The following is an 18,281-nucleotide window of genomic DNA, read 5'->3' as shown; positions in this document are numbered from 1 at the left end:
TTTTTTTATGGATAAAGAAAAGGTATATTAAAAGATAAAAGTGCCCAAAAAACACCCTAAAGCACACAGGGAAGAAAAAAGATTTATTGAGAATAAACCTAAAGAGGATAGTACCCAAGCTCTTGCATTTGAGATGGATGGAGACAAGTGCATGCAAGTAAGAGAGAACATGAGTCTTCCCAGGTTCTCAATCTCCAAATCTATGAGATTGGACGAAAATTAAGGTTTCAAGAAAAAAAGGAGATGATGCAAAGGATAGCTAATATGAAGAGATTTCTAATCGTGACAACCCTATAAAGACTTAAAAATTGTGAACATAGGTTGATTTCTCCATTACAAATCTTCCCAAAAATGAATTCTTGCCCTATCACCAACACAAAGTGAATATGAGTAGAAAAATAAACAGGAGTGTGCAATGGCCTTCCAAAGACACTGATGTGACCATTTGACTATATTGTCTGCATCCCAAAGATGTGTCCCATTAATGCTCAAACCTAATACCAAAGGGTATAATTTTCTCTAGGGAACCTCCAAAGCCACTAGCTTAATAGAGCATGATTCCTCAAAGAAATCTTCCCAAATCCCAAGCCTCTAGACTCCATAGGCCTACACACTATAACCACAATTCCCAAACTGTGACAATATATGAGCATTGTAAAAGATCTTCCAAAATTTTCAAGTCTTAAATTTGATTCAATTATTCCATTAGGCACATTTAACCTAATTCTGTAACCATAATTCAACAATTCCTCATCATTCCAAATTAATTGCAGAACTCTGTAAGTTATCAAATAATCAAGAGGGCATCATGTGCTGTGGGTGAATGCGTGTTTTAACTTGTAATCTATGCTTTGGTTTTCCTTTATCCATATTGATCCTTGAGGTTTCTCCCTCTTGATTCTCAAACCCAGTTATGTTGTCTTAACTATCTTAAAGTTATACCATTGTGTGATGATGTTTTTGAAAGTGAAATGAAACCAAAAAATGCTACCAAAAGAAAAAAAATTAATCATTGAATAGCATTAAAATACATTTTCATTACAGCATATACCAAGAGAATGATGCCACTGATATGGTACAGTACTAAGGACTCAGACAAGTCACCTTGAACAGAAATTAAGCGAGATCCCTAAGAAAGTTCAAACCCTGCATTAGAATTGATTGCATATAGAAGCTTTGCTCTCAAAGTGCTAGGGCGTTTGTATGTAGGAAGCTGCAACCATTAAAACAAAAAAGTTAAAAAAAAAAAAAAAACATGCACATAAGTAAAGATGGTAGATATAAGATTACAGTATGGTCTAATAGGTTGAATTGGATGTTCCAAGCTCTGTGCCTTGCTATAAAAATTGATGAAGTAGACAAGGAGATGTACCTTGAGCGTGTTGTAGCATGTGGAAGCTGAGGGAAGTCGCTCTACATCCTGTCCCCCAATTGTTGCCCAAAGAGGCACATCGCATGCAACCTATAGAAAGTGAAAATCTGAACTCAGTTCTCATTTCCTGCTAGGATCAATATTTCTTTTCCCCATTTTTTGGGGCAAAAAGGCAATGCGGGATGAAAAAGAAAATAAAAGACTGAAGGAACTAAGTGGGTGTTTGTGTTTGAGAGAGAGGAATTATGGAAAAACAATCAGAATAGGTATCATAAAAGCAACTGGTTTTCCATAATCATATTATTAGTGAAAGCTCCCTTTGATTGTTTTTACACATGGATGGCCTTAAAATCTGATGGATCCTGCAGATTCTTCTGTTCTGGTTTTCCATTCTCCTTGATTTCTTTTATTTTCAAGGTGAAATAGGTACCCATACATCTGAAAATTATTCAATAGGTATACCATAACCATACATTCATAGTGATCATAACTCCATATATACTATGTGATAGTGTGGATGATCCATATCACATTCAATTTGTCAAAGGGCAACTGCTCAGGATTGAAGAATACTAGATGTTTTCAATACGTATCTTAAGTCAGCAGGTTGCCCACATTCTTCAGAGCATTGAATAAAAATAAGTGGTTGAAGAATCCTAGATGTCTTCAATACATATCTTAAGTCAGCAGGTTGCCCACATTCTTCAGAGCATAGAATAAAAAATATCGATGTCTCACTGAACGTCATGTAATTCTTACCACCATTAAACGTCATAATAAGGCACATGTGCTGCTTTATATCACCAGGTGATGCATCCAAGTCACAACCTCCTCAATTGACAAATTTTGTGCACTTTTTAGTGAATCTGTTGCTGCTCCTGCCCCTTGATCCCCACATGATGCAGCAATTGTAGTTCATGCATCATAATTCACTGGATATAATCATGATGCTCTGACTCATCTACCTCTTGTCCTTTCTTTATCCACTTAAGTTATGTTTATTTGGTTGGATATGTACATTATATAATTTCTAATGAGATATGGTATTCTTAAATATTATATTCAATGACAAAGACATCCTAAGATATTTTATCCAGTGGGATATATTATATTTTGCTTATATTTGGTTTGTAAAAAAAATAAAAAATGGAACGGAAAACATATTGCATTTTAATGTTTGATATTTGTTTAAAATAAAACTTATATTGCATCCCAATATTTGTTGCTAAAAAAATTTTGAGATCTCTTTCATGTTTAGTGTTATTTGAAAATCGTTCTACAATTTATAATTTAGTAATTATTTATTTATTTATTAATAATATTCATGATCAAAATATTTAAAATTTACAAATAAAAAAGTTATTATGTATTCAATATGTAAAAATAATTTGTATATATTAAATATTATATTAAATAATAAATATATTAATATAATTTACAATACATTTTATATGTATTTTTTTAGTTCTTCATTAACTACAAATTTAAGGGTTTTTTTTCTTTTTTATCAAAATCTTTTCTTTTGCAAAATAAGTAATATAAAAAAATGAAGAAAATTGATAAGAATAATAAGTTTATAATCCATGGAATATGTATATCCTAAATCTTAATTTAGGATTAATACATCCCATTAATAGGGGATATAAAATACAAGGTTGGATAATATAACTCAGTACTTATCATATCTCATGTTTGGTGATAAGATATGATAAATAATGGGATGACTTGTCATATCTTATTACCAAACAAACATAAGATCAGATATATTATGTCATCTTTTATTCTATCCCATGTTATATCTAATCAACCAAACATGAACTTCATTTCTTATCTTTTGATGATAATTGGACTAGGAGTAGGCCTTGCATCTTTCTTACATATACTAGTTTTAAAGAGATTGGTGAACCATGGTTAGCTGTTAAATTTTTTTGGCTCTATGTAACAAAAAGTACTTTTATCTCCCTCTGATGCCTAACATTATTAAATTCTAAGATCAAATTTCCTCATAAGAGAGTAAAACTTTATGTTGTGCAGAACTATCAAAATATGATCTTGATTACTTAGAGAAGTTAAAGCAAGAACACAAACCACATACCATATTCATGATATGAATAATAAGATGATAAGTGCTTAAAAAGATATAATGAATGAAATTTATGTGGATATAAGATCCAAAGCATACCTTATGAATAGTAAAAGTTGGCTGCAGGTGTTTAAATCCAAGTAATGGAGCTCGAGAACAACTTGTCACAAATTTAAGAAGCATACAGCGTTCTTTTGGTTCAAAACCTGTAATGACCTGTGACATAATAATCAGAACAAGTTCAATAGAAACATAAAATATATTACACTAACCAGTTTTAGAAGGTGTCCTCAATCAGGATATATGGTTCAGAAGGAGAATACATGACTTCAAGAGTTGATGAATAGATGACAGGATTCCACAGCTTAAATGGGGTGGATGTAATCCAATTTCAAAGGAAATAAATGTCTCAAATTTTAAGAAGAGATCAATACCAAATTTAGGAAGTTGTTCTGCCTGGACATGGAGACAACAACTGAAGGAAGCACAACTAAGCAATGCTAATTGCAAGCTTCCACTGTCTTCCAAGTGAAAATGTCCAGTCACAATTTCCAAATGAAAATGGAAGCAACCAAAACGCAACTCTAAAAATTAGAGGAATGCAATTTTCACCAATGAGCAAACAGAGTCCAAATGGATCTAATTTCATTGGGAAGTTAAAGTAATCAGGGGTAGGTAGCAGCTTCCACCAACAATGAAGCTAGAAGACAAAAACCCAAATAAAAGAATAAAATCTTTTGCTCTTGGGGTATCAATACCTCCCAAAAGAGTTTAACTGTCCGGCTGCCCTCAGTATAACCGCCTGTGTACCGTGTGTGATTTCTTAAATCAGTAATGTCAATGTCATGGTTTCCACCTGAAAGCAACTGCATTTAGTAATTATGAATCAGATTTTGGCTGATCAAGTGAACTCAAGCAAATAGGTATTTAAACAAAATCTGCATAAACAAGCACAATACTGCAACCTAAAGCATGAGGAATCATGATCCTTGAAACATCCTAATTACTATTTTTTTTTTGATAAGCAAACAAGATATGCATTAGAAAAGGCTAAACGCCACAAAGCATACAGGGAGTATACAAGACGGCTACAGCCTCAAAAAGAGAAAAAGGCCAAAAAGAACTACCTCCCCTCAAGTGGAAGCTATCCACTCCAAGAAACCTATAAGGGAGAAAGACTCCTCACCTAAATACACTTTGGCCCAATTCCATAAATTACAAACAAAAGAACTCTTTAATCTCTGAATATTCACCACACCCCCCTAAAGGCTAACCTATTCCTCTCCTTCCAGACCGTCCAAAAAATACACAACGGAATGGATTTCCAAATCTTTTTCCTTTTCTTCCCTACAAATGAACCCCTCCAGGAAATTAAAGCCTCTTTTACAGTTTCTGGGAGGACCCACTTAATATCTATCAACCCAAAAATAATATCCCATAGGGTTCTAGTAACTATACAATGTAAAAGAATATGATTTACATTCTCTTCTTCACAACCACACAAAAAACAACAATTTGGGAACTGCACCCCTCTTTTCTGGAGTCTATCCAGAGTGAGCACCTTCCCCCATGTAGCCTCCCAAGCAAAAAAAGAGACTTTAATTGGCACCCTATCCACCCATATTCTCCTTGCGGGAAACTCTGTGGCATTAGGCTTGTCCAACAGCCTGTAAGCTTCTTTAACCCTGAAAAGACCATTTCTTCCTTGCCTCCATTTAACTGAATCATCCTCCATGGAGGGCCTATGACCCCTCAAAGTATGGAGCAAATCACCAACCATATCCATTTCCCAATCATTGAAGTCCCTCACAAAAACAAGATTCCAATCTCCTTGGCCCGAATGTTGGTCCCACATCTCCTCAATTGTGGCGTCTCTATGCACGGCAAGGACAAAAAGGTGGTTGAAACATTGGGACAGCGGAGTGTCAGTGCACCAGCTATCTTTCCAAAATTTAATTTTGGACCCCTTCCCAACTAGAAAAGCCAAATTTTCCCAGCACCATTCAGATTCTTTCATAATCTCCTTCCAGACCCCTACTCCAGCCGCCCCACTAGCCTTCTTCGCCCTCCAACCATATTCCTCTTGCTCATATTTCATAGAAATCACTTGTTTCCAAAGGTTATCCTTTTCACATGCAAACCTCCAAATCCACTTGCCCAGCAAGGCTCTATTCAGAGTGGCTATTCTCCTCAATCCTAGCCCTCCATTGAATTTTTCTGTACAGACCACATCCCATTTAACTAGGTGAACTTTGCCCTCCAAATTTCCAACCCCCCCCCCCCCTCCCCCCCCCAATAGGAAATCTCTTTGGGTTTTCTCTACTCTTTTGGCAACTGCCTTGGGCATACGGAAGATAAACATTTGGTAAATTGGCATGCTAGCCAAGGTACTTTTTATAAGAGTGATCCTCCTTCCTTTAGAGATGTACTGTCTTTTCCAAAGTGCAAGTCTCCTCCGGACCTTCTCTTCCACCCCATCCCACATAGAAGAGGCCCTATTGGGAGGGCAAAGACCCCACCTTGCACCCTAGCTCAACTGCCATCTCAAGAATCTCCTCCACTTCTCCAACTGGAATGATTTCGCTTTTGGCTAGATTTATACGAAGACCCGAAGCCGCTTCAAACCAAAAGAGGATCCAGCTTAGATGAGAAACTTGTTCTTTGTTCGCCTCACAAAACACAATTGTACCATCAGCAAAAAATAGATGGGAGATATTCAATGAGGATCTACTACCACCCCGAATGTTGCACCCTGTAAGATATCCCCCCTCCACCGCTCTTCTGATAAGAACGTCCAGGATCTCCATTCCCATAACAAATAGATAAGGGGATAGAGGATCCCCTTGACGAAGCCCTCTAGTGCTAGGGAAAAAACCAGCTGGCACTCCATTAACAAGAATAGAGAATTTAGCAGAAGACACAGCTCCACATCCATCCCACCCACTTGGTCCCAAAGCCCATTTTTTGAAGAACCTTCATTAAGAAATTCCACTTGATGCTGTCATAAGCTTTTTCTATATCCAATTTGCAAATAAGGCCCTTTTCTTTTCTCTTCTGCCACGAATCTATCACCTCATTAGCAATTAAGGACGCATCCAGAATTTGTCTTCCCATTACAAAGGCATTCTGAGCAATAGAGACCACCTTACTAATCACTTTTTTGAGCCTATTAGCTAAGACTTTAGCCAAAAGTTTATAGAGGCCCCCCAACAGACTGATAGGTCTAAAGTCTTCCAGATCCTCCGCCCCGCTTTTCTTAGGTATCAACACCAAAAAGGTATTGTTGAGACTCCTAACAAAGGAATTATGCTCGTGAAATTCTTTAAACATCTCCATGATTTCCTCTTTGGTAAAATCCCATGCGTTTTGCCAAAAGGCTACAGTAAAACCGTCCGGGCCAAGGGCTTTATCCCCATTCATCTCCATCAACGCCGCATGAATCTCAATCTATGCAAATGGGATTTCCAGACTCTCTACTTCTTGCTGGCTGATACAACCCACCTGAATGTTACCGATATCCGCCTGCCAAACCATATCTTCAGAAAGCATCTGCTGGAACGAATTGACAACTCTTTCTCTCACCTCCTGCTCCTCTACCAGCCACTCCCCATTAACCTTAATTCTGCCCATAACATTGTTTCTTTAGTGAGCACTTGCCATTCTATGGAAGAACCCCGTATTTCTATCCCCCTCCTTTAACCAAATCTCACTTGAGTGCTGCCTCCAATGGGCTTCCTCCAACAGGATCCATTTCTTAAAGGAGTCTTTAGCATCCTTTTTTAAATCAGCTTCCTCCACAGTCAAATTTCTCTCACTTTCCACCTGATCCCAAAAGTCTACTTGTTCTAATGCTAAAGCTTTGTTGGTTTCCAGCCTCCCAAAAGCCTCTTTGTTCCAAACCTTCAGATTCTTTTTAATTTCCTTCATTTTAAAAGCCAATCTGTAGCTAGCACTGCCCCTGACATCAATCCCCTGCCACCATGTTCTCACCATGTCTTGAAACCCCTCAACCTTCAGCCACATATTTTCGAATCTAAATGGAGTTGGGCCTCTTCTAATTCCACTCCCCTCTAACACGATTGGGAAATGATCAGAAATTGGCCGAGACAACCTGATCTGAGTGACTCCACTAAACAGATCTAACCAACTAGGGGAAACTAAAAATCTGTCTAGTCTCGCCCACGCCTGATTGTTAAGCCCCCCATTCCAAGTGAACTCTCCCCCCTGAAGAGGCAGGTCCACCAACTCTAAATCATCCACAGTCTCTGCAAATCTCCTTATGGCTGAACTGATTCTTCTTTGGCTGCTTCTTTCTTGTTGAAACAGAATGATATTGAAATCCCCACCAAGACACCAGGGATCATCCCAAAGGCCTCTTATCGCCCCAAATTCCTCCCACATACCCTCCCTTTCCACTTTAGTAAAAGGACCATACACTCCCGTAAAAACCCAAGTAGCCCCATTTTCTATAGTCTTGAATCTGCAAGACAAAGTGAAATGACCCTCCTCCCAATCCAAAATATCCAAGAGCCTCTTATCCCAGCATATCAAAATACCACCCGCAGCCCCCTCCGCATTTAGGGCTCTCCAATCTATAAATCTCCCCGTGCCCAGGCTTCTCACAATACCCTCCGACATCTCCTGAATCTTGGTTTCCTGAATACATAAAAGATCCACCCTCTGACTCCTTATATAGTTCTTAATAATTTTCCTCTTAGGGCTGTCATTAGCTCCCCTCACATTCCAACTTATAATCTTCAACTTCATTGGGCAACTATCAATTGATTCCCTTTGCCCTGTGAGAGGTCTTTCTGCTTATTCCCCCCCTCATAATTGACAGAGCACTCCAGCCTCTTTAGTTCCCTTTCAAATTTGGACTTCTCCAAGAGATCTTTGCTGTGAATCTTTTCCTTCCTCTTTCTGATTTTAGTCAGAAAATTCAAAATCTCCCTTTCTAGCCCCTCCGTAGAGAACCCCAGAAATTGGCTAAATTTTGCTAAGCTACACTCCTCCCATAGTTCCTCTTTTTCATTTCCAGTGTCTTAAGATCTGGAGGCACCAACCTTCCCCTCCTTGCACCTAACCTTATCTCGGTTCTTGTTGGCCTCTCCCAACTTCCAAGATCCATTCTCATTTTCACTATTCCCCTCATAGATTGTTAACCAAGTTGACTTGTCCCCCCATAATTCCTCCTCTATTCCCCTTGGGCGATCGAAAGACTCCCCCTCTGGAGCCCGATCAGAAATAGAAGAGGAAGAAAGAAATGTCCCCATAACCCGAGTTTCTTTAGGATGGGACTGCAGGACATACCTCTTAGCTTCATCTTCAAGGGCGCGGTCAATCATGGAGAAGCCATCCTCCCTCTGTTCCCTTCTAATCTCCTCTGGCACCCAGCACTTCAATGGATCCTCTGGAATGGGTCTTTTTCTGGATATAAAACGGCCCAAGAAACCAGCATTCTCTTGGGTAGCATTTGGGCCATTCCTTACCAAGCCTTCCAACTCAACTAAAGGCTAGCAGCCCAGATCAGCAACCCAATTACTTGACGATGGGCCTGCCTCTGGCTCACCAGCCACCTTTTTATCTTTTAACTTTCGGCCCAAAGGCCCATCTATCTTACGCGCCCACCCTCCTTCTCCTGCTCTTTAAGATCCATAGTTGGGCCATATGAAGACAGCCCAGCCATTTTTCCATCCGCATAGACCCGGTCCCGGAACATTGGGCCATGGATCTAGTTCCTGGGTTCTAAGCCCGACCCATATTTCTGCAGCAACCTCCCATCATCCGGCAGGTGCAGTCCCTCGATTCCCGTTCCTATCACTTCCTTCCCCACTCGCTTCTCCGTGCGTGAGGACGATTCACCCCTGATCTCAGTTCTCCTACTGGTTTCCGTCGTAGAGAAGCTCCGTCTCACCACCGGCCTAATCTCCCACCACAGCGCCAAAGTGTAAACCTCCTCCTTTACCTCAATTTCTAGCGTACTCGGTCTAAATTCGCCTCTTATTTTAACCAGTATCCTAGCCCATTGAATCTCCTCCATCGACCTTGTCCGTTCGTCAATTTCAACAAATCCCCCACATTCCTCCCCTATTTTCTTCAAAATCACCGGGCTCCATAACAAAATTGGCAGACCGAAAACTTTAACCCATGCTTCCTGTACCATTTCCTTTTCTACCCAACAACCTGTCTTTGGGTTCCACAGATCCAACCCTAAATGGACTCCTCCCATCACTCTGCTCTCCGATGAGACCACACGGTGAGACTCTCTTATATCTTCAAACTCCAGCAATGCCCTACCTCGTTCCAGCTTGGCCAGCCCTAGTTTACCTTTTAGGCCCTAAGAACTCGCCCAAAGACTTCCCAGCCTCTCCAAATTGTCTTCGTCCTTCTTGTTGGGTTTCTAGCTCGCGACGAGACAGTGTTCCGACTTCTGTAAGTTTCCAGCCATCTCCTCCCTCGAGACCTTCATCTTGATCACAGTTGCGCCTTTCTGACTTGTGCCCATAACTGCTTTTGCATATGACTTTGCCAGAGAAGTTTTTCCGCCGGCCCTTACTTCCTGCAGCTCCATTCTTCTACCAGCCAACTCTTCCATTTGGCGAATCATCTCCACCATAGCCGTCCATCCTCTTTTGTCCCTCCTACCTCTTGGTAAGAAGATGCTAAAGTTTTTCCGTTCCAGATCCACAACCCCCAACCTTAAAAAGCCACCCGCTCTGTTGAAACCCCGAACCAGAGTGAACCGCTTGCCTCTTTCTCTCCACTCCTTTTCCCATCTCCCTTCTTTATCATCTCGTATACAATGGATTAGCCCCTCCTTGAAAAGCCCTAAGCTTTCCAGCCCTAATCGAACCCATGTCGAGATCCCCCGCTTCTTCTCCACGATGAGGATCTGACATCTTCCTTTCCTTCCATCCATAGCAAGCTCGAACGTCTTGGATTCAACCGTGAAGCTTCGCTTTCGACTCGCCTCGCCGGTCTCCTCGTCGTTGCCGTCGCACGCGCTTTCACTCTCCCTCACGCCTCCTCTCTCTCTCGTGCCCTCTCGCTCTCTCTCTCCCATCGTATTCTTTTTGGCTCTTTTTATTTAATACTATCTTTGTTTACCATCGAAACATCCTAATTACTATTAAAAGATATGAATTCCAACTGTTGTTTTGAGGAAAATATAAAAGAAGAGATGGGAAAGTTTGACTTTTCATTCAAATATTTTCAAATATGAGTTCCCAATCCCTATGTATTAGCCAAGGAAAAGAAATACATTAAGTGGTGCCTAAACAAAATGTGGAGTGGAACTCAAGTACACTGAGGGTAATACAGAAAGCACCTAGAATCGGACCAGCACAAAAAAAACCAAAGAAACCAAGAAGTATACAATCTTAGCTCAATCCAATCTTCAATGAAATCCCATAGAGGTGAAATCCCATAGAGGTCAAACCCCCAAGGAGTCCTAGATAATAAAAAAAAAACATCTTTAAGAAAACATCTCTCAGTATCACTATATTTTGTCATACAATCTTCCACTTTTAGAATTTTGAAAACTATCATTGTTCTGTAAAGCACTCACTTTTTCTCCAACTATATTTGACCTCACTCCCTTGAAAGGGCACAATTCTCTGAAAAATATTAACACATTTTAAACTCGAAATGACCAAAATAGACTCATCATGACATGGTCATTTGATTCATCAAAGGTCAATTATAAAAAGATTATTAGCCTAAATGGCAAAACCAGGCTCCTTATTCAGACTGTGGATACCAATCCTAATTTATTTCATTTAAACTCCCAATGGCAATTTACACAACACTAATACCGAAGGATTTGAGGATTTGAGTAGATTTTGCATTCGTAAAGTGAATATTTCCATTTCAGTTCAAGTATTAGTATCCCCAGAGTTGGGCATTGTTTCAAGCAGTTCAGATCCTGTTGCATTTGGGTTTAGGTATCAGTTGATCAGTTGGAGAACTCATATCCACCCATCAAGTAGTCAGTTCTACTTGGGTATTAGACTATTAAGGTTAGGAACCACAATATGCTTGATTTTTGTAACAACTACATAACGAAATAAGAGGAAAAACCAAAAAGTAAAGGGTAGCACAACTAAAATCTATACGCGTAGAAATATTATACATCTCCTAGGACATGTCCAGAATGTCCTGTTTTTATCAGGTTTCTTTTACATGCAATGAGGTCCTAATGCGATTCTTAGTAGAGTCAAAGCATTAGCCCTAAAGTCTAGTGTTTAACTGGTGATAGGGCAAACAGATACACATTGCCAGCACCAGCTTCAGGAATAATTTTCATTATATGTTTGAAGATGAAAAGAAAATAAAAATTAAGAACATGCCTTTTGGCTTCATCATTCAAGAAACTAAAATACTACTTCTATCCACACCCCACATAATGCCCATTTATGTTAAGGCCAATTGCACCACAACCCCCTTTCCTTAAACAAATAAAGTGGGAGAAAACCATTTGAGTTCTGATCAAGTTATCAGAGTAAACCATCTGGATTTTTGAAGTTATCATACTTGTCAGAATTTCAGTGGATTGATTCTCAGAATAACATGCAAAATTTTACCCCATGTTAGATTATTTACAGGACAATAATTGATCAACTGCACAATGAAAAAGAAACAACCTGATTGAATTCACTTGCATTAAACAACTTCAACCAAGAAGGTGAAATAAGATCAGTCAACCCTCTGTAGAATGCATTTGATAGAGGCAGCATCTGCAATTCAAACATTGACAGTGGAAGGAAAATTTAGCATGGAAGCAGATAAATTCAATTCAATATTGATAACAAGGTAAATCTGTTATAAATAGATAGGTCTACAGAATTTCCAAATTGTGCACTACACCTGCCGGTTAAGTTTATAGTCTGCCATAGCATGGACATACTGCAACTTGTTCTCATTGGTCACAATGGCATCCTTGCCACCAGGTTTGAGCTCAATAATGTGCCGTTTGCCTAATGATTCTTCTGTAACTGTGAAATCCAGAGAGAGTTCCTTCACATCCCCATCATAATGCTGTAGAAACAAAACACGAGAAACTTCACAAATTGGAGAAACAAATATTACTATGCACATACAGCTGAACTTAATACAGATTACAAATCCAAGAGATTGAAGAAATGAAAGACTATGCAGCAATTATAATAAAATCAATCAAGCAATCAGTTGTGCATTATCCCAAAAATTCAGGTCAAACTCATGATTCCAAGCCCATCATGTCAGCCAGTGTCATGTTCCAAATATCCAATGATGTAACTTGCACCAGGGTTCTATAAATTAATTAACCAAAAAAAGAGAAAATTTCCAATGCAAATTAGGCTTTTCAGCACAGAATTAAGAGAGAGAGAGAGAGGAATTCCCAAAACAAACCTAGGATATGCCCCCATTAGGAATATTGCCATGAATGTGAGAGAGGCCCTTGTATTTTGAACATTCATTATCAGTGTCTCAGTAAGGACTTAACAGTAAAACAGCAGGGGAAAAAACACAATGAAATGCTTTTAAACTTCAAAATTCCTATATTTTTCCTGATATTAAAAATAAAATAAAAAATCCTGTACTTTTATCAAGAGGGTTTACCTTAACATACATAAGATTCCTGTAGAGCTCAGGATCAAGAGTTGATAGTTCATCAAGAAAGCTATATCGTCCTAATAGCTTTTGTATAAAAACATGTGAAAAGGAATAATCTAATAATATTCCTTCATAGAGTGCTTTGCCAACAACTTTTCCAAGGAACTCAATCATCTGAGTACCGTTCTCCAGAAATCTTGCAGCTGTGTTAGGGACTAGGAGTCTGTCTGAAGTTGAGGTTTGAGAGAACAACCCATACCTAAGACAACAATAAAATAAATAACTATAATCCTAAAGCGCAGATAACCATACAAGAAATTGATATAATTGCAATCTTAAACTTACTCAGGAGCAAAGGCTGCTTTTGCTATATCAGTTAAGAACTCTTTGAATAAGCCGCCATAGTCCAGACCAGCCTCTGGAAGGCCACATTCACTAATAAATGAAACGTGGATGCATGACTTTAACCTTGAACCAAGTGAATTTAATTGTTGAAAACCATCTTCAACAATGTGACCTCGACGAATTACTACCTCAACTGATCGTGAACCAGGTCCAGCCACTTCACCAGCCATTTTGCGAGAGAATTTGTCCATCTTGATGAACTCTCTGAACATCTGAACTCTGCCAAGGGAGCATATTGATGAGCATATGCTCCTAGGTGTAAAGCTAAATAGACAACAAAAAGTATGACCGATAACAGAAAACAGCAAGCATAACTTAATCATGACGATGATACAAACATAAAATAATAATAATAACAATACTAAAGTTAGTATGTATGTATAGAAAGGTCAAACTACTACCCAAATAATGAATATAGCATAATTTTAGAAGCGGCACTAATATCGAAACAAACAATAGAATTTCCAAACAATTAGTGAAAATGTGGAAATTATTAGTAGTACTTCAGGAAACATTGAAACAAGTACTACAGTGCAAACAACACCAATAATATTGCACATGGATGGAAATGGTGAGTGTATGCAATGCATCCACAGGTAGAACACCATTCATATGTTGTTAATAATATATGATGTTTAAATATATGTAAATACAGTACTCAATCCTACACCTGGGTTCTATATACGGAGCTCTGTAGAGGACTTTTTATGTGCTCCGGAAAGGTGAAGTAGTAAAAGCATGGATTCATGGAGCTTAAAAACCTGTTAGTGAACTCTTCACAAATTTGGAATCAGGACTTCATAGTCCTTTTGAAGGCCAATTTCCTTGTGAAAAAAGAAAAGTTGAAGAAGAGGGAAAGGTATTAAAGCCTCTACTTTGGATGGGTTTAGTGGATATTTTCTTCCAAAGAAAGTTCTGATGAAGAAGCAGAAGATGACAGAATGGCATAAAAAATGTGTAAAAGTGGCAAATGCTGAAGCCCAATGTTTTTGCAAATCAAGATTTCTTTTTCCAGTTGCAGGAGTTGGAAGCGCACAAAGTGAACTAGGACAATACAGAGGCACACAGCTGTAAAATGTGTATCATTCTTTAAGCTTAGAGAATGATATACCTACCTTTCTTCAAATGGGAATACGTGTGTCGTAGTGATAACAGGAGCCATGCTTGGAATGGTCAAAGCATCATCTGGTTTAGCTGACAAAACTTCATGAGTTCGGGCAGCAACTGCAATTGGGGGCCGATTATTTCTAGCAGGTGAAAGCCACAAGCCAGGAGGGCAAAATTGATGCCTGCAATCCCTTTCATACAACAAATGTAGGCATCTTACTGCAGCATCCATGAGGGGTCTATTCTGCTGGCCACCACTACCATGGAATGAACCATTATACACTAGTGTATTGAGCATTGATGCAATTCTTCGCTGCTGCTCCAGTGTGAATGGAACCTAATGCATGGCATCAAATGTTAAAATAAATACCAATGACAATTCCCAATGGTGAAAGAAAACCCAACTAATTTACCTGCTTTTCATAGAACTCGATGTCATCAAGAACTAACAGCAGATGTGAATAGGTGGCACAGAACAGATGAAGCAGACATGATATATCTTTTGAAATACCCTGTGGACCACACCTTAAAGGCTCTACATCCCATACATCAAAAGCATCTTCTTTAACCTGGCTGGTTCTAGTTCGACCAGAAATCAAATCTACATCCATCTGTGACTTACCTGTGATCTTCTGAAGCATGGTTACCCATTTATTACCTCCATCTCTAGAGGCCTGTTTTTGCTTTTTCTCATAAGCCCCATCATTTTTGTTTGTAGAAATTTTGCTTTTGCAAAGATCATTATCTTCAGAAAACTTAACATCTCCAGGAAAAAGGTAACCTTCCAGTGCCTCCCATAGATTGACAAGAAATCCAGGAGTAAAAGCTAGCATGTTGAGAACAGGCAAAGGCCCAACTACAGGATTCAAAACTGAAAATATCCTAAGCATGTAGGAATAAAAATATGCAATATCAAGTAGTTCGAGCTTCCCCGAGTATTCCAGATTGTTTGGTAGTGAACTATCACAAATAAAGGCAACATTCTTCAGGATTGCCAAAAGCTTCATAAGATGCCACTGCTGACAAACAGGACGGAAAAGGTCCATGTATGACATCTTTATCGGTCCATAAGTTGTATCAGGACTGCATGCTATGTCAATGGGATTTGCACATGTTTCAACATTTTCCTGGATTTCTTGGTTATCCTTTCTTATCCATCCAACATCCTCAAGCCAATCCAACAAGTTCTCTGCAAGGATGTTAACAACATGTACATATGACGTGTGGTTTAGGCCTTGAGTGAACTGTCCCTGATCCACACAATCATTCTCACTTCCAGTCGCTAGGCATATAACGTTTGCAAGAGCCCAACTAACTTGTGGCACTGCCTTGGAACAATGAGGGATTTGGAATGGATGCATCTCTGACATCTCCTTTAATATTTTCTTTCTCAAGATCTGTCATCACCTGCCATAGTCTGATCAGTCCCCACATGTTGTGGATATTACTAAGGTTCAAAAAGGAAAAAAGAATGACAAATAGGATTCATTTACTTCAAGACAGATTAAAATTAAAGATAAAATACAAACCGACCCTCAAAATATAACTGTGAACCTAGCATGGATCCAGTACACACATGAAAAGATAATGATGAAAGCAGTGCAATACATAAATTCAGGAACATGGACACACATAGGCAAAGATCTGCCAAGAATTGAAGGCAATGGAATGACAATTAGTCCTGCACAACCATGGGGAAAACAACTCCCACTTGATTTAATCCACCCAAAATGGGTTGGAGCTTCTATTTCTACCCCAAGACATCTTCACAAGACAATAGATGAAAAGATAGCATCAGAAGTTTTATCATTGTGCTGATATGCATAAGGCAAATAAATGAAATTGATTATAAGGAGACATCCTCTTTGCCACTATTGCTTTTAGATATAACCAGCAATGGATAGTTCATTTCATTTCTCTCTATCTTGTTACTGAAGAGAAATTATCCAAATTAGCTAGTTTAGAGAAGTATAACTACCAAACAACCTGTATGAGCATTTCGTCTTTAATGTTGATATGCATGTTTAGAATCAGCCTGCTACCTAATGTATAATCTTGCTAATTGTGCTGGTGATATATTAGGTTATATATGGTGAGATATTTCTAAATTGATCTGATAGGGAAAAATATACTGTTTATAGGAAAAAACATATTTTTATCTTTTAATAATATTTTACTTTTCCTGTCAAAAATATCTATATTTTCAGGCTTGAGACATTTTTTGTTTTGGATAAGCAAATTAATTTATTAAACAAGTTTGCACTTGATGTATAACTTGGTTATCATGTTCATTATTATTTCTTGTAGACAAAAGATTACCTCTCAAAGTACAAACAGAGATTTAAATATTATATTTATAAGAGTAGATTTAAAAATTATCAACACTGGCTAACAGCATATCGAATGTTCTAAACTGGAAAAATTTTGCTCTGTTCATTGACATGCTGGTGATGTCATCCATGACATATTGATTTCAATAATGTCTCAAAAATTTGATGAAACTTCCAAAAAGTTTTGAGGATTTTTTTTTCAAGTTAAATAAATAAAAACTTCCAAAAATAGAAAGCCACAAAAGTTTAATACAGTATACTATGAGACATGCTATCAAATAAAGAGAGATATCAGAAAAATTTTGAAATGACAATTAAAACAAAAAGATACACCAAAAGGAATTTTTACTAGATCATAAATTATTTAATTTAATATTTAATAAACAAGACGTCACAAAATTGTAAAAGCACTAGTACTTCTAGTCTATCAAAAGAAAAATATTAGCCTATCAAGCAATATTTTTAACTCTAAATTTCTCCCTGCTCTCTTTTAGAATTTTCTAAAGTTTCATAAAAAAAATTTATGTTTTGCTACTAATTTCAAACATAAAAGTTTGAAATTTTGGGAAATTCTACTAATTTCAACACCCTTTCCATTTTTTATTTTATTTTTTATCAAAGTTGATATTTCAATTGATATCTGCAGTTTTTTTTCCCTCTTCTTTTTCTTAACCTAAATAGTACTGTCTGCATTGAGACTTTCTCGCTTATTTCAAATTAATTGTATATCTAGGAAACAGTATTGAGCACCAAATCTGAACCAGGGACTAGAAATTGAGATGAACATGTAACACTGATTTTGGAAATTCATCCAAATCTAACTCCCACAAAAAATGAATTCTCTTACCACCAAATTAGAAGGGCGTAAACAAACTGAACCACATAGCAGGCTACTCCACCTTGGCTCAAACAATTAACAAGGTCACACCAATAGGATTAAGCCTGGTTCATTAATTCCATGAGTAATCTCAAATGAGCCCCATCTGAAGCCAACCACGAGGAAAGCTTAGACAAGTTAAAATTCATCCTCCAGTCCTGCACTCCCTACTACTTCTTCAGCTCATTCATTAATTCAAGTTGTGGCCTTTTGTAGAGACCCCATTATGGTGCCATCATCCTTTAATGACATTCATAATCTTCTCAAGAGGATAACAGCGAAAGAAAATGAAATGCGTCCAAGATCCAAACCTTTTAAAACCTATATACCCCTAAAGATATTACACTATTCTGAAAATTCTGTGGACCTTTTATTTTCTAACAAGGGATATCTGAATTTTTTGCATTTAACACCAAGCTTGGAAGATAGGTCACTTAAATATTATGCATGTGAGCATTGCATAAGGCATCCAAGAACTTCAATTGCCAGCTGCCAGCAGAAGCAAGCTAGCAC

At 38.1% G+C, this 18,281-nt stretch overlaps 1 protein-coding gene across 6 annotated transcripts in view; it reads right to left on the bottom strand.

Moving 5' to 3' along the window:
• Positions 1-18,281, bottom strand: part of LOC100247661 (E3 ubiquitin-protein ligase UPL7) — a 31,095-nt gene that overhangs the window by 2,034 nt on the left and 10,780 nt on the right. For 5 of the 6 annotated variants that reach the window (XM_002284013.4, XM_010655713.3, XM_010655714.3 and 2 more), the window contains 10 exons: positions 14,975-15,958; positions 14,570-14,898; positions 13,395-13,673; positions 13,056-13,308; positions 12,321-12,491; positions 12,098-12,190; positions 4,214-4,321; positions 3,555-3,671; positions 1,373-1,462; positions 1,105-1,213 (listed from right to left, as the gene is read on the bottom strand). In XM_002284013.4, coding sequence (XP_002284049.1) covers positions 1,130-1,213; positions 1,373-1,462; positions 3,555-3,671; positions 4,214-4,321; positions 12,098-12,190; positions 12,321-12,491; positions 13,056-13,308; positions 13,395-13,673; positions 14,570-14,898; positions 14,975-15,958 — 2,508 coding nt within the window. In that variant the 3' untranslated portion in view covers positions 1,105-1,129. Of the gene's footprint in view, positions 1-1,104; positions 1,214-1,372; positions 1,463-3,554; positions 3,672-4,213; positions 4,322-12,097; positions 12,191-12,320; positions 12,492-13,055; positions 13,309-13,394; positions 13,674-14,569; positions 14,899-14,974; positions 15,959-18,281 lie in introns of those variants that run through there. The other variant, XR_786481.3, reaches the window with a different exon arrangement.

This window comes from Vitis vinifera, chromosome 8 (genome assembly GCF_030704535.1).
Source record: "Vitis vinifera cultivar Pinot Noir 40024 chromosome 8, ASM3070453v1".
Classification (NCBI taxonomy): domain Eukaryota; kingdom Viridiplantae; phylum Streptophyta; class Magnoliopsida; order Vitales; family Vitaceae; genus Vitis; species Vitis vinifera.
The sequence above is the reverse complement of the archived record's forward strand: the minus strand, read 5'-3'. Positions and strand labels throughout refer to the sequence as shown.